The sequence below is a fragment of the Rhinolophus sinicus genome, linkage group LG06 (assembly GCF_036562045.2).
Source record: "Rhinolophus sinicus isolate RSC01 linkage group LG06, ASM3656204v1, whole genome shotgun sequence".
Classification (NCBI taxonomy): Eukaryota; Metazoa; Chordata; class Mammalia; order Chiroptera; family Rhinolophidae; genus Rhinolophus; species Rhinolophus sinicus.
In genome coordinates, this window is record NC_133756.1 from 117,195,838 (window position 1) to 117,217,493 (window position 21,656).

The 21,656-nt window shown below is 52.7% G+C and overlaps 1 protein-coding gene across 11 annotated transcripts; it reads right to left on the bottom strand.

Annotated features, from left to right (window-relative positions):
* Positions 1–3,491: 3,491 nt before the first annotated feature.
* Positions 3,492–20,088, bottom strand: TSKU (tsukushi, small leucine rich proteoglycan). Of its 11 annotated transcripts, none has more exons than XM_019726422.2 (3): positions 17,459–17,477; positions 11,412–11,508; positions 3,492–5,980 (listed from the first exon to the last, which is right to left on the bottom strand). In XM_019726422.2, the coding sequence occupies exons 2-3, from the start codon at positions 11,455–11,457 to the stop codon at positions 4,899–4,901; spliced, it is 1,128 nt and encodes a 375-aa protein (XP_019581981.2). In that variant the 5' UTR covers positions 11,458–11,508; positions 17,459–17,477; the 3' UTR covers positions 3,492–4,898. The 11 variants fall into 11 exon arrangements, with proteins under 11 accessions (XP_019581981.2, XP_074191834.1, XP_074191835.1 ...); XM_074335733.1 differs by lacking the exon at positions 17,459–17,477 and adding an exon at positions 16,260–16,716; XM_074335734.1 differs by lacking the exon at positions 17,459–17,477 and adding an exon at positions 12,132–16,248.
* Between the last annotated feature and the right edge of the window lie 1,568 nt (positions 20,089–21,656).

Below are 21,656 nucleotides of genomic sequence, written 5' to 3' on the forward strand. Positions count from 1 at the left end.
ATAATTATATATACATGTTATATATACAAATGTGTATATGTCAAGAAACATAAACGTATGTTTGTATTCCTAACTCAGAATATTTTGACTAACGGGTATGTAAAATAAAATGATAAATAGCTTTTGGAATTAAACAGTAAACACAGGAAGAATTTCCCGTCTAGCTCAGCAAACACAATAATTCCTATAAATACAACTTTTGGTACTTAAATAAATAAAATAGAAGAAAAAACACAGGGCATTTGACTTAACTGGGTGGCTATTTACTGTTGCCAGATGTTGACCTACGGATTGACATTAGGTGTTGATGCACAGAGCAATTATCATTGCAATTAGCTACCTGCAAACACCGGGTATATGTACATTTTGAGCAGTAGTAGGCATTGCCACCACTGGATATCTGCCTTTGGTGAGAGCTGTCATTGATGGACATTAGGTGTTGATAAACATTAGGTATCGATGGACATTTGCTCCCTGGTGGACATTTGCTGACATGGAACATTAAGCATTGAGGGGCAAAGCCCTATTAGCCCATGATCACCTCTACTGTCTTGGTGGACATAAGGTATGAGCAGAGGGCAGGCTTCTGCCTCCCATGAATCTGGCAGTCTTGTCCAGAGACACATTCTATGAGCTGGCATGGAGGCAGATGAGTATACACATATCCATCTACCCTCTCTCTCTCTGAAAGTCCTATGGCCATGGCAACTTGGGGAAATCAGAGGGTGGTGTGGGTAACACCCATGGAAGGAAATTCCTGGGTTTGAAAGAATCTAATGAGCTCCCTGAGCTAGAGAGATTGGGTTACATACGAATCCACAGGCTCTCATCTGCTGTCCCGACTAACAATCTGAGTGTCCCTTCCTTCTCTATAAATGGTATAATTTAAGCATGCCAAGCCTGGCTTCATGGGCAGTGGGACCTTAGAAGAGCCCTGTACTTGATTTAATGCTCTCCTCTTGCCATCTTGAAATTCTTAATAATTTTTAAACAAGAGGCCCCATATTTTCATTTTACATGAGGTTCCACAAATTATGCAGCCAGTAGTGAAACACAGAATCCTGCCCATCTGCCAAGTGACCTTGGGCTGCTCCTCTCTGGGCCTCGGTCACCCCATCTGTGGGTAGGGAAGGACTTTGACTATGATCTTTGGCTTTTCATGCTCTAGGATCTAGAATCAACGATCTGATTAAAGATATTTAGAGCTGCATAACTTGTCCAGTTTGTCCTCAACAGAAAAATAAATGGAATCCAAGTGATTTTTGGTTTCTCAGATCATCTCTGCCCTCTCTGACATGTGGGATCTGCCCGGCTGGCCCCGCCACTGAGGTAGGACAGACAGGCAAAAATGAGGGACAAATCATCTGACAGATGAAGCCATCCAGGCCCAGGCTGGTTTCTTCATCTGTACAATGACGATAATGCCGGGGCAGTTGTTGGGAGGAGGAAATGATCGTGTACACACACAGTCTGAGAAACGTGTGTCTAGTAAATGGCAGCCGTTTTATTAATGAAATTCAAGGAAATGTTTGTGACCCAGCCTGTGCCATGATGGCAAGCTGTGCCTCAGTTGTTTCTCCATCTCTAAAACTCAACTGACGTGTGCTTTGAAGCCCTACTCCACGTAAGGCACACAGAGCACAGACCCTGCGGATTATAGTTCTGTAATGCTAAATCTTAAAACTTTTATGAAATCCTTCAGTTCTGAGTCAGTTATCAAAATATGAGTCTAAGACTACATGGTTCTGTAATCTAATTCATAATTCTATGGCTAAATGAGGCAGTTCCAGAACAAGCATTTTTGGAGTGTCAGTTTTGTGCCAGGCACTGTGCTTGATTTTTTACACACTTACTTCATTTATTCTTCATACAATCATGTGGAGGGAGACATTTTCATCCCCGTTTTCCAGGTTCAGAGAGGTAAAGTGACTTGGCCAGTTACACAACTGGTTTGTGATGGAACCAGAATGGTAACCCTTTTCTGCAAATTCTAAGACGGAAACTTGGCACTCATTTCTATAATTGCACTAATTTCTGTAAGACTCTAATGACCCCATTCTTGGCCCCAGGATTCCAGGAGGGTGGAGTATGGCGGGATGAAAGCAGTCTAGCTAGGAGAAGGTGGGGCTGGCTGCACAAACTGTGGAGGTCCACTTCGGCTTTGCTCGGGCGACCCCTCTGACCGGGGGTGTCTGGTTTTGAGCGAACACCAGGTGGCGCTGTGGGATGAGAGCCTCGGGAGGGGCTGCACGGATGCCCGATTCGCCGCGGGGCTTCTGCTTTCCCTAAAACAGGAGGGAGGCCAGGGCTAGGGGTGCCAGGTAATGTTCCCAACAGGAAGGAGGAACCCGCACAGTGTGATGGCGTCGGCAACCACCCTCCCACTGCAGCTGTCTCAGGGAGGAGGCGACCTGCGTCAGAGCTCACTCCTGTCCTGCAGGAGCCCCAGCCACCCCTCCACTGCCTTCCAGGCAGCTTTGTCCCTAACTTTAAGACTCCTATGATCCATGTCCCTCCCCTAAGGGCTCCTTCCTCAAGCGTGGCTTTGGGAGAACCCAGCCCCACTGTGTGAAAGTCTCCTGCGTTAGAAGCCTCTCATCCAGGGGATGTGGGAGGGGTAGAGATCCAGAGGACAGGGCTGGGGTCTCACCCTGACAACACCCCCTCCCCTGCCTCAGCCCCTTCTCATATTGTCTATGGGTGCCAGCCTTGGGCTTTTGGGGGTTGGTGGCTGAGCAACAAACTGGGCAAAGCTCCCCACCCATCTTCTCAGCTGTGTGGTTGAACTTCCTCCAGGAAGCCCTCCTAACCCTACCACAGGGCTCTCAGCTCCCTGTGCTGTTTACTCACACATCCTGTGTGTCCTTCTTCCCCTGCCCACCCCAGGAACATGAGTCCCCTTAGAGCAGAGATGGGGGTGGACCTGTGGTTGTGGGTGATGGACATTCCTGCAGACGTTAGCCAGTTAGAAGAACTTGCTGACAGTAGAGCCACTCGGATGAGCTGGAAATGAGCTCCCTGTCACTGGAAGTGTACAAACAGGAGTTAGGGTACCACAGCAGTTAAAATGCCAAGATGGAAGAGGTACTGTTGGAGCTGAGGAAGGAGGTGGAGAGGGACCTCAGGGAAAGCTTCTGAGAAGGTGAGGCAGGAACTGGGTCTATTAGGATGGGAAGGAGTTGAGAGAGAGGGATGAGGGCAAAGGCAAGGTCCCAGAGTAACAGTCTGAGCAAAGGCAGAAGCATGCAAGGGCCTGACAAGTTCATGGAGTTGGTACGACAGGGACAGAGGAGATAGAAAGGTGGATACGGGTGTAAGATACAATGAAAGGTGCACCCCACCCCACATAACCACCCCCTCATGTCACCTCACTTCCCCATCCTGAGACGTTATTAGGCTTTTCAGGAAGAACGCACTGCCCAAGGCAGGGCTGGCCTGGATTCATCCTTGTGGCCCCACAGTCCAGCCTAGGGAATGTCAGTGGACACTGGTCGAGTGATAGAAAGAGGGACTCTTTATGTTTATTAAGCCAAGGACCAGTTAGGTATTGGGTGGGGCTGGTGGTGGAGGACAGAGCTTTCATTGTCCTGTGGGCGTCTTTGTGGGACCGGCCTCCTGATGCCCACGTAGCCGCTTGATGGCTAGCTTCCACCCCACACCTCCTCCCCCAGCACATCCCCAGGACACACTATTACAAAAGTGAACAAATACAACTTTTTTTCTTTTACAAATGACACGTTGCCATCCCCTGCCAGCAAGGGTGGAGGGCTGGTTGAAAGTGACAGTCCATTAAAAAGGCAACAACTTGCATAAAAAGAGGACTAAGAGCCCATGGCTGGGAGTCTGAGATGCCACGCTGGTGGGAGAGCGTAAACTTGGATGGGAGCTGCCTGCCTAGTCCTGCTGCATTCTCCGTCAGGGGAGACAGGCTGTGTAAGCTGTACAGGCTCAGGGCTGGTGGGGCCTCCAGGACTGCATTAGCATCTTGGGGGAGCGTCAGAGGCAGTGCCTCAAGAATTAGTGGATGCATTTCCAGTCCTGAGGCTGGGGGACCCCACCCCAGAGTGGGAAACTGGCAAGGCTGGATTGGCACGCCTGAAGCTACCAGAGGCTGAGAGATGAAGTGACCTGGCCCGTGCCACAGTTGGTCACTGGGCCCAGGGTCCCACCGCTGAGGCCCTTCCCTGTCCTTCTGGGGATAACAAGGACACAAATGGCAGCAAGGGGGAGCCCAGCTGGGGAGAGGAAGGGCATGATTTAGAGAAGACAGCAAAGTGCAAAGGGGTCCAATTGGGAGGCCGGGCGCTGGGTCCAGTCATGCCTCCGCTATAGTACCTCAGATTAGCAGTTTTCTTTCTCCAGGCCTCAGTTCCCTCATTTGTCACATGGAGGTGGACTTGATTTTTTTTTTTTCCAGTCTTTTCTATAATAAAAGTTCTACCCAAGGTTCAAGGGGAAGAAAAAAGGATAAAAGGGCCTCATGTGCCCAGAGCAAAAGAAACTCATGCCCCTGAGTGATTGGACCGTGGGCCCAAGGGGGCGCTCAGCCATGGACCTGACCTCTGACCCTCCTCCTGTCATGATCAGGTTGGGCCAGACCTGAGGGAAGGCACTTTGGGGTCAAGTGGGGAAGAACAGCAAGGGACTGCTGTCTGGTTTGGCATCGAAGACCCTCTGCTTACGGTTTGGGAGCAACGCAGACAAAGGGGCAAGGCTTTGCTCCTGGGTGTTGGTCCCAGGTCCAAAGCCTCTCCCCAGGTCATAGCTGTCTTTTGATGACGTTGCCACATAGGCCTGCAGAGTTCCCACTGGCATTGGCACATTAAAATATAAATTACCCAGGACTTGAGTCAACCCAGGGCAGAAGTCTGTTATGTGGCCCCAGGCCATACCATTTGTCACAAGGTATGGGGGTCCCTGCCAGCCGGTTCCCGGGTGTCTATGCAGTGCAGGGCCGCCTTGGTGCTGGAGCTAGGCTGCCGGGGGTAGGCACCTTCCCGTACAAGTCGCCGGCACCATACACCCTGGCCCACACTGACGCTCTGCAGCGTCGGGAGGTGGAGGAGCAACATGTCAGGCAGGGGCACCAGGCTTGTGCCCGACAGGTCCAGCTCCTGCAGGGCACCCAGGCCAGAGAACACCTCCGCTCCTGCCCACTTGAGCTTGGGGTTGCCTGACAGGTCCAGGACCTGCAGGTTCTGCAGCTCACGGAAACCATAGGGCTCCAACTGGGGGAGGCCCTGCAGGCTGCCCAGGGACAGGTGTGTCAGGCCTTCCAGCCCCGTGAAGGCACCTGGGCCAATGACAGCCAGTGGGTTCCCATCCAGGCTCAGGTAGCGCAGGGGCAAGTCCCGGAGGTTGGGCACGGCGCGGAGCCGATTCCAGGCCAGGTTCAGGCTCTGAATGGTGGGCGTGGGCAGGCTGGCCCGGGCAGGGTGGGGCACGACGCGGTGGATGAGGTTGTGGGAGAGGTCCACGTGCAGTGCCCTGCCCTGGCTGTGGGTAGTGAAGGCAGACACTGGGACTTCACGGAGCCGGTTGTGGTTGAGGTTCACGTCACTCAGGGGTGAGCTGGCGAAGCTCTCGGCTGGCAGGGCTGCCAGGCCATTGTGGCTGAGGTCAAGGGACTCCAGGTAGCGAAGGCGGGAAAAGGCAGTGGGCGAGATGCTGGTGAGCAGGTTGTGGCTGAGATCCAGGCCGGCCAGTGTGGTATAGCCCGGCCCTGCCAACATGGACTCATTCACGGTCTCCAGCCGGTTGGAGGACAGGTCCAGGTGGGCCGTGTCCAGAGGGATGGGCACGGGCACAATGGAAGGACCCAGGCCGCTGCAATCCACTCGCGTCAGGCTGAAGCTATCAAAGAGGCCGAAGGTCTCCACCTCACACTGGCACCCAGGGAAGCATGGCCGGGTCGTCTGGACTCCGCTCACGGCCAGCAATAGCAGTGGGGGCAGCAGCAGAGGCCACAGCATGGTGGGGGCTAGAAAGAGAGCCATAGGTGAGGGTTGACAGTAGGTGCCCCATACGAGATGGTTCTAACCCCACCCCGTAAGACCTCAGCCAATGTGTCTAGGCACAGCTGCAAGTTGCCACCTGCACGCTGTCCTCTCAGGATGCTTCCCCTGAATACTCCTCATATCACTCCTCGTTCTTGTGTCTGTCTGGCCTCAGAGTCCCAACCTGATTGGTAAACGGGGTGAGGCCAGATGGGTGGGGTTTACCCTGGAAGCAGCAGAACCCTTTCTTAACTAAGATTAGCAGATGAAAATGGGCCTGTTCTGGCTGAAGTGAGGGTGGGGACCTGGAACCTTCCAGGCCTGGCTCACCATCTCTGCTGTAGGATGTTAAGAAACCCAGCTGGAAACCCACTGAACTAGATGGGGCTTTAGCTGGCCTCTCCAGCTCTGTCGATCTAGGACCATGGACTATTCTCAACTCAGGCCCTTTGGGTAGGGGGCGGGGCTCACAGCTTAGAGGTCAGGGTCAGGGTACCCCACTGACCTCGGCTGAGCATGTGCCATGTGTCGGGTGCTGAGCTAGCTGCCTCACTACACGGTCTCACTTGACCCTCCCAATCACAAACATTACAAGACAGCAATTTCTGTCACCACTTCACAAAGAGGGAACTGAGACTTAGAGAGGTTCAGAAACTTACACTCCACCGTAAGTAAATGGAAAGGGAAGCACAGAGATGGAGCACAGAGAAAGCGTGGCTCACTGTCAGAGTTTGGCAGTGGCTGAGCCATGCCTGAGACACGCACTCCAGCCTCTCAGACGGAGGCCTTTCCCTGCACAAGGGCTGGTCCTACCTCACCTCTTTCTGGGTGACAATGTCTGAGTCCACAGTCCTAAGCCCCCGCACCTGGCCTGTCCTGCAGAGGCAGGGTCCTTCATTCCAATTGGGGACCATGTGTTTAGACTTCCAGATGGGCTATGGGGACGCCTGTACCAACCCCTTTCCCCTAGCCCTGCCCCTACCCACTGCTCATACAGCTATTACCCCTCTTTGGCTCTTCCTTTGACCTAGGGCAGGCAGCTGGGCTGCTTCCCCATTATATAGATGAAGAAATAGAGGCTCAAAGAAGAAAAGGGTTTACCCCAAACTAGTAAAAAGCAGGGCAGGACTAGAACCCAGGCCTGCTCAATTCCAATTCCTCTATTTTTATCTGCTGCCTCCAGCAGGAACGACAGGGTGGCCGGCGGAGAGATTAGATCCAAGAGGGATTTTCCCCACTACCACATGCTATGACACAGCCATCTCCCTTCTCCTGGCCTCAGTTTCCCTCCCTGTATAACCATCACAGTAGCTTCCACCGATGCCAGGCACTACATGTACGTTGCCACATGCAGTCCTCACATCCACGCACATCTGTCTGACTCCAAGCCTCACTCCAGCAGATCTCTTCATCTAGGGTGGCCCCCCTCTGCCCGACTACCCTGTCTTCCCCCCCACCCATTCCTCTCATTGGCCTTCAGGGAGAGGTCAACCAGGGGCCTGCCCACCTTCTAGAATGGGGTGGGTGGGGAGGGAGCAGCGGGATGGTATCACTGTCCCTCCATGAAACTTTAAAGGGGTTGCCACTTGATCCACAGTGACTGCCTGGGGGCAGGGAGAAGTGGGGTTCTTTTCTCCACCCCCTCTGGGAGCCTTCCTCTCCCACCCCTTTCTTTTGTAGAGTCCAGTTTGAGGATTAAACCCAGTCCAGGTGCATCCTGGGCTTGGGCCCAACTGAGGCAGGACAGAGTGTTCCCATGTCTGGAGCCAAAAGGAAAATATTAAATTGCTTCAGGCCCCCTTTGTTCCCCTGGGTAAGCTTCTCACCACAGAGCTTCATTACCATTCAGGGCTCCACCTTCTCTGCTAAGCCGATCTGCTCATATCCACCCTTCCTGGGTTTAAACAAACACCACCCTTACAAAAAAGGGCCCTGAGATTACCCTTTGATTCCCAAAGGTGCTTATACAACGTTCCTATTAAATGCCAAATGGCCTCTCGTGAGCGGCTGCTTATGTAACCAGGAGCCCGAACACAGCCAAATGCACTCCTCTCACCACCCCTCTCCAGGCCTCAGCCTCGTCCTCTGAACCCCAAGGCAGTAATGCTTGCCCTGCCGTCCTCACATAAGTTCACTGACTCTCACATTTAGTGCGATGCAAACTGTGAAGAGCTGTGCACGCATGCAGGGTGGTCATCACTGGGCTACTATAGAGATGAACTGAGGCAATGGCTGGGACAGCTGGTGGAAAGGGAGCAGGGGCGTAAAAGGAGACTTAGCTGCCTAACTGTGACCATGAACGACCCCCAGGGACCCCGGAGAGATTCTTGCTCAGCCCTGCACGATGAACAGCTCTCCCAGGCCCTGTTCTGTGCCGGGCCTGGACAGTCACATGAAAAGTGCTGACGGGGACAGCCAGAGCCAGCCCTCCTGTGTGCTCGTGCTCATATGTTCTCTCATACAGTCCCTGTCACTCGAGGAGGTCAGCGGCCTAATGTCTATTTTAGAGCAGAGGAAACGGGAGGAGAAAAGGAAGGTGGTGGAGCCGGGAACTGAACTGAATCCCCTGTAACCTCATAATTGGTCTGGTTCCAGAGGAATGCGTGCTTCTGTGTGTGTCATTGGGAAAAGAAGAGCTAAGTGTCCAGAATCCTAGGGCCAAGCTCCAGGTGTCATTGACTGCTATGATGAGGTAGGTGCCAAGCTTTTTAGTACTTAATGGCTCCAGGGCTTTCCTGAGGTCACAGCAGAGCCCAGAGGCCTCTCAGGGGGTGTCCCAGGCTGTTGGGAGAAGAGAGAAACCTGAGTGGCCTCACAACTTTGGATCCAGAAGGGGGCAAAGGCAGAGGTGTGGGCTAGTGGTCTTTGAGAGTCAGAGTCCCTGTTCTGCTCAGAGGAAATGTCCCCCTTGGGGACACAAGGAAGGGTGCCTCCGTGATGGTAGCGTCTGGCACTGCTGTTAGAAGTCCCTTAGCAAAAGGCTCAGGAGCGAGGGTGAGAGCATAGCTTCCACAGGAGGAGACTGGGGGAAGATAAGCAAAGTTCCTCCCGGGCCCCAGGCCTTTGTAGTTAAAAAAGGCCTTTATTCATTTGCTGCTGGGAGGGCCCAGAGCCAGTCATGCAATCCCTCACCTGAGCAATGAAGAGCGTATGCAGTGACTTGTCTGGGGATCCCGTGAGGTATGCCAGCCAATGCTCAGGCTCTGGCCTTCTGACTCCAGGCTCAGGGCTTCCCCAGCCCCTCAAGATGGTTGCTGACTTTCCTAAGGATCTTAGGGAGCCAATAAAAATAGCATGCAGGAGAGTTTGCAACCTCATGGAGGGGGCTGATGCCATAATGCTAGGTATCATAAAGATAAATTGCATGTCTAGGAAAACTATAACTATGCATTAAAAAAACAAAAAAACACCCAAATCCTAATTTTGGAAAGTCTAATATATATATATACACACAACAGTGGCCTTTCTTTAAATGGTAGAACTTGGAGTGAATTAAATGTCTTAATCTCCCTCCACCCCGTGTCCTCTTAAACTAAATACACACACACACACACACACACACACACACACACACACACACAGTAACAAAGACTGCTAATAGGACTGCCTCATGGCCATCTCTGCATTCTCTGGTTTTGGCGAGCCACACTCTCTGAGCCTGTCTATTTATCTGTAAAATGGGGTATTAATAGCCACCTCACAGGACTGTCATGACAATGAAACAAAATAGTGGAAATACTAAAAAAGCACCTAGCAGGGCTCCCAGTTCGTGGGAAGGGCATGTGTGAGCTGCCCTGCCTTCTTCCACAGACAGGGAAATGCTGGGGTGGGGGTCAGTGGGTGGGCCTGACCCCTTCTTTCCTTTAGTAAACATGTATCAAATACGTCAGAGCTCTTATCAGTGCCCTCCTGGAGAGCAGTTCTTTCCATGGAGGCCATACTGTGCTATTTCTCAACAGGGTTGCTAGATCTGGAAAGGAATAAGCAATGTGAGCTCCTCTGGACAAAAACCACCAGCCTCAGCTCTGTGGAAAAGAAAGGCCTTCACAGAAAGCCAAAAGGCCTTGGACACCAACTTGCAGCGTAAACCAGGAGAGTTACTTCACCTCTCTGGTCCAGTTCCTTCAACTGTGAATCTGGGATGGTACTGAGGGTCCCAATGGCCTGAGAGAGAATAGCTGTGAAGATCAGACTGAGAGGCTGATCATTCCTGTAGAGAAATGAGGCCCCAACAGATGGAAGCCACATCATAGAAGGACTGTGCATCTTCACCCTACCTACACCCATCCCCACTGCAGACACAGTCAACCACAGCACCGCGTCCTGGGGAGTCTGCACAGGACCTCAGAGCTCTTCTCCACATGGTGCTCTAAGAAGTCTCTACCCACTGATCAGAGTTGGCCCTTGAGATGAAAACTGTCATTCTGGGATCGATTCTCTGATCTGCGGGAGCTACAACGCTGGGAACAGGAGTCACCTGCTAAACTGGGCAACTTTGGGAAGTGACTTCCTCTCTCACAGCCCGTTTCCTCATCTAAAATGGAGACCATCCCTTCCTCAAGGGGTTGCTGTGAGGACTAGAGATGACAGCGCCAGGACACTGACAGATGTGCAATCGACAGCTGCTTGTGTCTCTCCTAGGCTACATGGTAGAAGGAGTCCCCTAGAGAGGGCACCCAAAGGCCCCCACCTCCTTCACCACTCTCCAGGGGGCCGAAGGGGAAGCAACTGGCCAACAGTGCATAGTGATAAGGTGGGTCCTAGCGGGCAGTCGCGTGTTCTAGTGGGCAGTCACGAGCCCTGGTCTTAGTTCCTGCTCCAGGGCCATTCACATCTTTGGACAGGTCCCCTCCCCTCACTGAGCCTCAGTTTCTCCAGCTCCACAAGGTTTCGCCTACACAATTCAGCTCCAGCGTTTCAGGATTTCAAAATTTAACAACAGCATTTGCAAACGCTCTACTAAGTGCAAGGTACCGTGTGAGGTTTATGTCGGGGTGGAGGTGGAGGAAACCAGGGCCCCTGTCCTCGGGCTAATAGACCAGCAGTGGGGACAGGACACCAACTCATAACAAGATCAGTAACACCTGCCTTGGATCCAGGCAACCAGGACTCTAGTCCCAAATCTGCCACTATCTACGTGACATTTGCAGTTTCCCTTATGTCTTTGAACCTCGGTTTTCTCATCTGTGTAACAGGATGAACTCTGCCTCCCTCTGGGACCTGTGATCTGCCTTCTGGAGAAAGGGAAAGGCAAACAGGTGGCCACCATGGGAGTCTGAGGGGAGAGGGGATACTTGCCCCCCCATCCATCACCTCTTCTCCAAATCCTGACCTGAGATACAAGATAAAAGATCCCCCGATGAGCGAGGTTATATGACACAGGAGAGGAGGACAGGACTTAGAACCTGTACTCACCCTTGGTTTGGGGGACAAAGCATAAGATCTTCTGAGCAGGGGCCATGTGTATTCCTTGTTGGAACCACTGTGACTCTAAGGAAAGTTTGCTGATGGCCTGTGGGGTCAAAAAAGCCAATGGTGTGGCCCTAACAGGCTCCAAGCAGGTTTCCCCCCTGTGATACTCCAGGCCTTGCGAGAGCGCCTCTAAAACAGCTTTGGCCATACCACTCCCCATCTCAAACACCTCTTCACTTCTATTTTTACCAAAGGAAATCACGTTCTCTCTCACCCAGAGACATCTGTTAAGTTGTCTCCACCTTCCTCCCTCCCCTACCTGGGCTCCCCATTTTGATTTGAACCTACAGTGATGGTGAGAGCATCTGAACAACTTTCAGCCTAGCCTTTGCTCACACTTCCCCAAACTCAGGGAATTTCAGGGCTGGGAAGCTACAGGGCCCCTGGGAGATCACATTCACTGAGGCCCAGAGAGGGGCAGTGGCAGGAATGAAGCAGCAGAGCAGGCCCCAGGTCCTGCGTCCCGATGCCTCACACTGCTGCCAGCACCGCCTGCAACACCCAGCGTGCCTTGCGCCGTCCATGGAACAAAACCCATTCTATCCACTCAGGCTCCTGGGCCACCCCTCCTTCCCTTCCTTGCTCCCCGGGCCCGTCACACCACACTTTGGGCACACCTCCTCAGACATATACTGAATAACTTCTCTGCCATTAGTTATTTACCTGATGTGAAGTATGAGCAACTTGGGGCAGTGACACTGCCTTCTTCACGTGTTCATCCCTTCCTCCACCCGAGGCCGGAGCCGGGCCTGGTGTGTAACACTACTGGAGAAATAAGCAGTCCAGCAGTTAAAAGTCAACCACTGGACTCAGGCCTGGTGTGAATTCAGCTCCATACCTACTAGACTCAGGCAAGTTTCTACCTGGTTAAATCTCAGTGTTCTCAGTAGCACTAACAACATAGGGTTGGCTAAAGCATTAAGTGACAGCATGTAAAGCAGTCAGCTCACTGTCTGCCACATGTGAAGGGCTCAGTGAATGGCAGACCATGATGGTGATGATTTATTAAGCTTCCTGAAGGCAACAGTGTAATTTTTCTTTATGTTCCTCCCTACCCAAGCACCCAGTGCCAGGCACCCGGCAGGTTTGTGACTGTTGTGCCAACATTCTCCAGTCACTGTGCTGGCGTTTGCTGGCAAGACCCCAAGCTGTCTCTCCTTTGAGGAGACCTCTCTGGGGTTAGGGGTTCTGGCTCGACCCCTGCCCCGGCCCCAGCTGCCTGCCTCTGGTGCTGCAACATGGCATCCATAGCCCATAGCTTTGCAAGCTCCTCACCACACCTTTAAGAGGGAGCCCCTGGCACAGGAACAAGGTGGGTGGGGAGCTGAGCCTAGGGCTGGACCAGGGCCCCAGGACCCACCTGAGACGGGCCTTTGCTTCGACCAGCTGCTCCTCAATGCCTAGCTGCCTCCCACCCTGCTCCCTTCCTCATGAGCTCACTCAAGCCGACACCAATGAAATCCTCAGGTGGAGATTCCATTAACATCTTGACCCCAGCCACTGAGTCAGCTCTGGAAACGCAAGGCAAAAAGAATTTCAGGGCCAACTCCTGTTAATGGCACACATCTGTATAAACACGTCAGCTCACCACGCACTTCTACACCAACACCTCATTGCTGCCTCACCACAGTCCTTGACCGTGGGGGTTGGGGTTACTGTCCGTTTTGCAGACAAGGAGACTCACATTACTCAGCTGGGTAGTAAAGGAACCAGCTCTCAACCCCCGAGGTCTTAGCGCCAAGTCCAGTGCTCCTTAGGGTACTTCTGTGACTCGACGTACAAATGGGTCTATGGGGCTGATGGCTAACTGACTGTGCTGGATTACGGCTATGTTTACTTGTCTGTCCTCCTGTGGGCAAGGCTGGGGTCAGATTCGTTTTTATATCCTGGGAATTGCGCACTGGGCCTGGCACACAGCAGGTACTGTAGGAAGATACAGCAGGCATTGAAAATACTTCCACCTCACACAAGGACACGTAGCCTTTCAGGGCGTCCCCAGCTGTTATCTGTATAGTCACACTGCAAGGGCAGCAGGTTAGATGGCATCCTATCTGTTTTACAGCTGCATAAAGAGACACAGGGAGGTTCAGTGACCTGTCCAGAGTCACACAACCACAGACGCCAGGGATGGACTCAGGAGCCAGAGAATATGACACCCAGTACCTGGCCTCCTCCCTGACATCTTCCCTGGTGCGGATGGGCCACAGGGGCCCAGAAAACCCAAGGACGATAACTACAGGGAAATGGGCAAGGCTCCTAATACTACTTTCTCCTTCCAGTATCTTCTTCCTGAAGCCTTTCAAGTTCCCTTTGGCCTGAGAAAGCATGTGTGGACACATGGGAGGGGTGGGGGAGGCAGTCTGGGGCACAGGAAATGGGTTTTGCAGCCAGGCAGAAAGGGCTCCAACCCCAGGGTCTCACCCACCATGAGGCCTGCATGCGCCCTCACCCCTGAGTCTGCGCCTTCATCTGCGATGTGGTGAGACTCCTAGCACTGCTCCCAGCGGGTCACTGGGATGATACCATGAGAAAGAGTGAAGACTCAGCCTCAGGCCTGGCACACGTTGGTGCTCACTGCATGTTGGTTCTTGCCCCCTAATGGGTGATCTCAGGGGCCAGTAAAGACAAAGGAGCTGAGACATTAGCAGATCCGAAGGCCGGGCAGGGGTAGAGGATAGAGGAGAATCTAAAATGCATCCCCTGAGGCCTTGGATTCTCTCCCAGTGTACCATCCAGGGCCCCCCTGGTGCTGTAAGTGCTGACTGGGCTATACCAGGAATTTGGGAAGGGGTTTTGGAAAGGTCGCAGAGGCCAAAGCAGGCTGAGGTAGTTGTGTCTCCTGTGATAGAATGAGGACAGAATGAGAATCAGCAGCTACCCCTGGGTGGGTCACTGTCTTCCCCCACCCCCCACCCCAAGCTGGGCAGTCAACCCCGCCCAAATCGGGCTCAGGATCCTCCTGGCCTAGACTGTTGCCAACAGCCTTTGTTCCTGGTTCCCTGACTCCAATGGCCAGCCTTGCTAGGTGCCAGAGTATAATCTCAACAGAAGACAAGGACCCCACCACTGTTCTCTGTTTAAAACCCACCACACAAAGCCAGCTTGCCAGTCTAGAGTCCAGTCTTGCTCTGAGGTCCCCATGCCTTTGCACAGGCTGTTCTCTCTGATGAAGATGACAGAGATGGCCTTCTTTTGTCTCCACACAAACTCTCACGCATTCAATTCCAAAGCCAACTCCTCTGTGAGACCTTCCCAGTCTAACCTGACCCTCATCTGGCAAAAGGTGACCCTCCCCCTGAGCCTCTGTGGCCCCTGGGCTGTCCTACAAGGAAAAACACACTTTGTGGTCTGTGGCTATCTCCAAATCTGACTGTCCAGTTCCTCTCCTGCGTGGGGCCTGGCCATGTGAAGGGGGATTAAACCACATGAATGAAATGCCCTGCTCAGAAAGCTTCCCTCTGCTTGGCGTGAGTAACAATTGGTCCAAGCTTGCAGGATACCAAGGGCTTTGCCAGGTGGTGAAAGCAGGTGTAAGACCATAGTAGATGTTATCTCTGCCTTCTATTGTCAGTGCAAGCCAACAAATGTCTGCACAACGTAATACAGACTACAAACCTCTTCTCATTTTATTAGCTCATGTAATTAATTATCCTAGTTAACACTTACAACAGATCAGTGAGACAGGAATTCCTGCCCTCATTTGAAGGATGAGGAGACTGAGAATCGGAGAGGTCCAGTTACTTGCCCAAGACTACAGTGCTAGGAAACAAAAGTAGGAGTAAACTCCACGTTCTTCTGTTTCTACGAGGCTGGAGTACACACCCACCTCCAGACTGGTATCTGAGTTTCCAGCACCATCCACAAGCCAGAGGAAAGTTTCTTAACTTACCAATCTTACACTGTCATGTCTGTTAACCCTCCAGCAGCTCTCTACTGCTTACAGGTTCAAATACGAGCTCCTCAGCCTGGCATTCAAGGTCTTCATATTTGGCCCCTACCTTCCCTCTCAGCCTCAAGTTGAATTCTAACATCCCCACTCCCCATCTGAGGGTCCACAATGCCAACCACATCTGGGCTGTTATCAGAACACATAGAGCCATGCAAGGCTGCTCCCTCTGTACTCCGTGGGAGACACTTTCTGTCTCCAGGGGGTATTCACCTGACTTCTCACCTGTTGCATTCCAGCCTTCCCTTTCTGGACTGCAGGGGCTCCTGACCCACCTCACTTTATCCCTACCTAACTTCAAAGCTACCTCCCACGTGCCCCCCACTTAAAAGAATAAATTAGTGCCTGGGAATTGGTCAAGAATGGGGGTGTGTGAATCATCAGTGCTTGTAGGTTCTGGGATCTCAACCATTCAGGGAGAACAGGAATGGAGGAGAGAGGCTGTCAAAACCTCCCTTTCCAGAGGGGAAACTTAGGCCCAGAGAGGGAAAGGAAAGTGCCCATGGTGGCCTCCTTCCCGTCTGCAGCATCTGGCAAAATTCTAGGTATAAGACTGGGGTGGGGGTGGGGGTGGGGGTGGGGGGGAAAGTGTTAGGATTATCTTCCCAATTCAGGATCAAAAGTCCAATGGGCTCCCACAACCTGAGCCTTCCCTCTCGGGTCAGACTTGGGCTCTGCAAGCCTGGACTTCTCCAAAGGATAGAGCAGGCAGGGAGGAAGAATCCGAGAGGTTCCTGAGTCATATTGCCTGGGCCAAGTGTGGGCGGCCACTGCTCTCAGGCCGGCTCTCAAAAGCTGCACAGGTTATCCCCACCTCACGTTAGGCGCCACGAGGGAGGTCTCACCCCCATCCATAACAGGCTGTGCAACTTGCCCAGTTCTATACTGTGGGCCAGTGGCCGGCCCATTCGTAACCAGTACGTGCAAGGTCCCTCTTCTCCGCAGTCCAGCTGGGGTTCCTGGGGCCAAAGCCACGGACAGGCCCGGATCCCGAATAGCCGTCGCCTTCTCACCTATGGGATCAGAGGGCTGGTCCCCCCACCCTGGGGGCGGGATGCAAACCGAGAGCGGATCTCAAAGCAGAGCCGAGGCTGAGGCCGGCCTCTCTGCGCAGCAGACACGTCTCTCTCGGTCACATATACTCTCTCCGAGAAGCGCAGGGCGGGCAGTAACGGCTACCCTTTCCTCTCCACTTTCCAGCTCCCGGCCGAGGCCAAGGAGCTGCTGCTTTCCCTCTCCCACCACCAGCTGATTCGGCGCGGGTGATCGGCACATTCCGCCCGCCCTGACCCAGACCAGTCCCTGGGCACTGCCGACTCCCCCCCCCCCCCGCCCCCAAGCTTATCCCATCCACTCACAACTTTAAGGACCCCAGGAGACGAAAGAGGGTAGCGCTACCAACACCCCCTGCTCAGGCTGCAGCGGGGAGGGCCGGGGCTGCTGCCGGAGGAGCCGGGAGAAAAGTTTGAAACCAAGTCGGGGGCCTGAGTGGACGGCAGGGGAGCGAGGAGTTGGGGCGGTGTCTGGCTCTCCGCACGCACACACTCCACGGACACCCAAACCAGACACGTCGACAGTCACAGAACACGTACGCGGGCACACAACCATGAGCCCACCAACAGCCACCAACAAACGCGGGCCCACAAAACGTGGACACAGGGGCGAAACAGCCACGCAAAGCCATGGACACACAAAGGCGCAGGCAGATATGCATCCATGGACCCAAATCCACAAAGACCCACAAACGTGAGATGCACGTGTCCGCACAAAGACCCCAGAGGCGTTGGCCCACGCCCCCGGCCCGAGCCTTTGTCTCCTGGAAGCCCTCTCCCCTAGGTTCGGGTTCCTCACTCCGGCCGAACCCGGGGAGTCCAGCGGCCGCTGCCGATACCCCGGGTTCAGGAAAAGTTGAAAGGCCCGGTCCCCGCCCCTGTGTCCAGCGCCGCCCGCCCGCCCGCTGGATAGAGCGGCCAGGCTGGGGTTGGGGACTTCGGACCTTCGCTCGCAGCTCGGACTCCTGCTCCGCCCGGGGACCCACACCCACCTGGAAGCCTGCGCCGCAGCCGCCTCGGCACGCTCCACCCAGGCGGCCCGGCCGCGGGCCCTCGGGCCGGCGCTTTTCTCAGTACCGCGCCACCCGCCTCCCCCCGGCCCCCGCCCGACGCCGGGCGAACCCCCCGCCCGCTCGACGCCCAGTGGCGGCTTCGCCGGCTGCCGGAAGACTTAGGGAATGTCGCCAAAGTGCCTGCCTTTCCTGGCGCTCTCCCCGCCTCCCGCCCGCCCGTAGGGCCCGCGCCGGGCCGGGTTCCACCCTAGGGAGCGTCTCAAAAGTGCGCGTGCAGCTCTCACCCACTCCGCGGCCTCGCTCTCAGCTTCCGGCAACCCGGATTCCCTGCCCCCTCCCGGGAGCGCCTGAGCAATCTCAGCAGATGGCTACATGGTCGGGAACATCTGGAGGTCGCTGGAGTGTGTGTGTGTGTGTGTGTGTGTGTGTGTGTGTGTGTGTGTGTGTGTGACGTGAGAGAGGAGAGGGTAAGTTGGTAAGAAAGAGATTGGATGGGTTAGGCGTCCTACTTCTGGAGATTATTCCCCCATTTTTTTAACCAAGTCCAAAAGGAGGTCCAAATGTAGTTGGTTAGATAGCACAGAGTCTGCAGCTGGGGAGAACAACCTTGAGCTACATCTATTCTCTTTGGGAGTGTTCTCCCTTGGTGCATCAAGCTTTCACTTTAATAAACCTTTCTGCAAAACTGTTTCACCCACTCTCTTGATTTCTATCCAGAGAATGGCAAGGACTCCTGCACCCATAATACAGAGAGGTTAGTGAGAGGGAGACCAAAATCCCAAGCAGAGAGAGACTAGCTGAAAGATGAACCAGCAGAGAAACGGAGAGGAGAGAACCGGATTTGGGCAGAAAAGTTGGCAGGACTGGAGAGAAAGCAACAGACTTATTTTTTATGGAGGGGATCATCGAACTTCTGATTGGGATTCTAAGAAGGGAAACTGCGTGTGACTAGGCAGCAGTTTAAATCTACTCCTCTCTACAGCCCACCCTCTCTCACCCCTCTTTATGGTGAAACGGGCAGGAAAGCATCCAAAAAACACTTTAAAATGAGGGGTTGGGGGAGAAATTGCTTGGTGGATGCATTCCCGACAAGGGCAGGTGGGGGTGAGTTTGACTCTCCCAGTCTACAGACAGGAAGAAGGACCCCAGCAGCATGGGGTTGGGGTATGCCTTGTTGAGGGAGGCTTTGGTCTTGAACTCTGGAACTTCCAGGAACTTCTCTGCTGTGCAGACATTGGGAAGTGTTTCCCCTACAGTGGCCCAGGCTTGCACACCCATTACTTTTTCTTTTTTAATTAAAAATGTTACTTGGGCTTGTGTGTTTGTGTCTGCTGTCTGTCTGGGGAAGGAGGGAGGCAAGTAGGGAGATGGGGAAGGAGAAGTAGAGGTAATTGCCCCAGGCCTCAAGGCGGCAAAATCAAATCTGCCCAGAGAACAAAGTGCTCTTGCAAGTCCTCCCCCTGCATTCAAAGCCTCTGTGGGGTGGTGGCAGCAGTGCGGTGACTCCACTCATCTGCGCTGAGACCCTGGACCCTATAGAAGCTGCTAATTAGGGAGGTGCAGGGAGAAGGCTGGGAGCCTGGTCTTACCAGTAGGGGACCGGGAGAGCTCCCCTCTCTCCTCTCTGCCCATTGTCCTCCCCCAATTAGAATCCCAGCTTACAGAACCAGGAGGCCACCGAGCTGAGATTTCTCATCAAACAGCCTTTGAAATTGTACCATAGACCCCTTTGCATCCAGTCATCTCCTCACAGTCAAGCTGAACAAATGGGTTGCTGAGAGTCAACTCTGTACCCCCTAACTGTTCTCTGTGCCCTTAGGAGGATTCAGAGCCCTTCCAGCGACCATCCCCCGCCCCCCCACTCCGCCACTTGCCTAGAGGGGAGAGAGACTAGAAAATCAGTAAAAAACAGCATTTGGTGAGGGCCTCAAGCTTGGACAGGGGTCAGACGCCAGCCCTGCCACTTACCAGCTGAGGGTAATCTTAAAGAAGTTACCTCCCCTAAGAGATTGTTGTAAGGAGTAAACAAGGTAATGGTAAATCATTAGTCTGGCTCACAGGAAGCGCCATTGTGCGTTGTTATTGCCGTTATTATTATCCCAAGAGATCTCCTGTCAGGGATGGGGTAGAATCTGGAAAGCCCCGCAAGCTTGGGAGGGGAGGTGACAGGGGAATGGTCACCTGATCCTCTATCCGGTTTAACGCATCAGCCCGGTGCCTCCTCCCCTCCTGTGGGGGAAAGGCTTTCTTTCAAAGGAACCGCCCCCTTGGCCCTGGCCTAGAGACTTTCAACCTCCTCCCCTGATGTACAGTTAGGCTTACCTCAGCATCTGAGAAACGGAGATGAATACTCCACACCCCCTAGGGAACTAGGGGATGCTAACTCACACTGCCCTTTGTATGCAGGATCGAGCCAGCTGGGCTGTAGACTCCAGGCCCCTCCAAAGGGCCTCTCACTTACCATAAGCATGACAAACAACCCTTCATACTTGGGCTGCAGGCTGGCAGCAGTTTCTGAGCACCTCTACTTTCATGATATCCTGATCTTCCCTAACTGGAAGGTGGCCTCCAGGGGCTTCCAGTGGAGAATCTCCACCAGCCCGTTGAGACGCTTTTTCCTGCAGGCCCCCCCCAAGAGCTCAATCTCCCCTTTACTGGAGCTATCTCTGGCAAGCTCCCCCTAAGAGCTCTGTCCCTCCCCTTCCTCCTCCCTCCTTATCGGAGCTGTCTCCTGCAGGCCCTCTGGCTCAGAGCTCCAACACCCTCCTCCTCCCATACCTTATCAGAGATGACTCCTGCAGGCTCCATAGTTAGAGGCCTTCCTGTCAAAACAAAGTTGAGGGATCACAGCTGCTAGGGACGGATCTCCCTGGCACCCCGGCCTGACTTCCCCCCCAACCTGGAGGTCTAAGCATATAAAAGTAAAACGCCTAACCCCAGTCAGTGCTCAGTTCTTTGGGAAATATCCTACTGGGCCCACTGGTTTAAAAGCTGAGTTCTCCTTGCCCTCTGGGTGCCGTTCGTGTCTCTCGGTCCTCACCATTGTTCCCCCCGCCCCACCCCGCAACACCCTAACTGCCCTCTGCATTATGCCTCAGTTGATGGTCTCTTTCAGTATTAGTTTTTTTGGAGTGATTGGAATGCAGGCCTGTGAGCTCCCAGGCTCACCCTCTTGTCTGCTGTCCCCCTGCAGCAAAAACAGGCCTTTCTGAAAAAAGAAAGCAGAAAAACACACAATGTATGGAGATTGAAAAACATGCTACTAAAGAATGACTGGGTCAAAGAAAAGATAAAAGGAGAGATCAAAAGATTCATAGAAATAAGTGAGAATGACAATACAACATATCAAAACTTTTGGGATACAGCAAAATCTGTAATAAGAGGGTAGTTTATATTATTACAAGCCTAACTCAAGAAACAAGAAAAATCCCAGAGGGTAAAGGGGGAGAGGGGCTCTAGAAGAGGGTAAACGGGGTCTAATATATAGTGATGGAAAGAGAACTGACACTGGGTGGTGAGCACACAATGTGAGATATAGATAATATATTACAGAACTGTATACCTGAAATCTATGTAATTTTACTAACAATTGTCACCCCAATAAACTTCAATTAAAAAACAAAAAAGAAAAATCCCAAATAAACAGCCTAATGTTACATCTTTAAAAATTAGAAAAAGAAGAACAAATGAAGGTCAAATTCAGCAGAAGGAAGGAAATAATAAAAATTAGCGTAGATTTAAATGAAATAAAGAACAAAAACACAATAGAAAAAATTAATGCAACAAAGAACTGGTTCTTTGAAACGATTAATAAAATTGGCAAACTCCTGGCTAGGCTCACTATGGAAAAAAGAAAAAAGCAAACAAAATCAGAAATGTAATAGGAGAGTTACAATGAATACCACAGAAATACAAAGGATCATACAAGGATATTATGAAACACTGTACACCACCAAATTCAATAACCTAGAAGAAATGGACAAGTTCTTAGAAATACAAAACCGTCCTAGACTGCATAAAGAACTGGAAAATCTAAATAGACCAATCAACAGTCAGGAAATTGAAACTATTATCAAAAGTTAAAAGTCCAGGACCAGATGGCTTCACTAGTGAATTCTACCAAACATTCAAAGGTGATTTAATACCTGTCCTTCTCAAACTTTCCAAAAAATCGAAC

What these genes read in the sequence shown, in the direction of transcription:
- TSKU (XM_074335733.1), bottom strand. Translation starts at nt 16,322, where the DNA reads ATGGGCCGGCCACTGGCCCACAGTATAGAACTGGGCAAGTTGCACAGC. An exon ending in ACAGCCTGTTATGGATGGGG is followed by an intron (nt 11,509 to 16,259) that starts GTGAGACCTCCC and finishes TTGACCCCACAG; the next exon opens with GCCATCAGCAAACTTTCCTT. An exon ending in CTTTGTCCCCCAAACCAAGG is followed by an intron (nt 5,981 to 11,411) that starts GTGAGTACAGGT and finishes CTCTCTTTCTAG; the next exon opens with CCCCCACCATGCTGTGGCCT.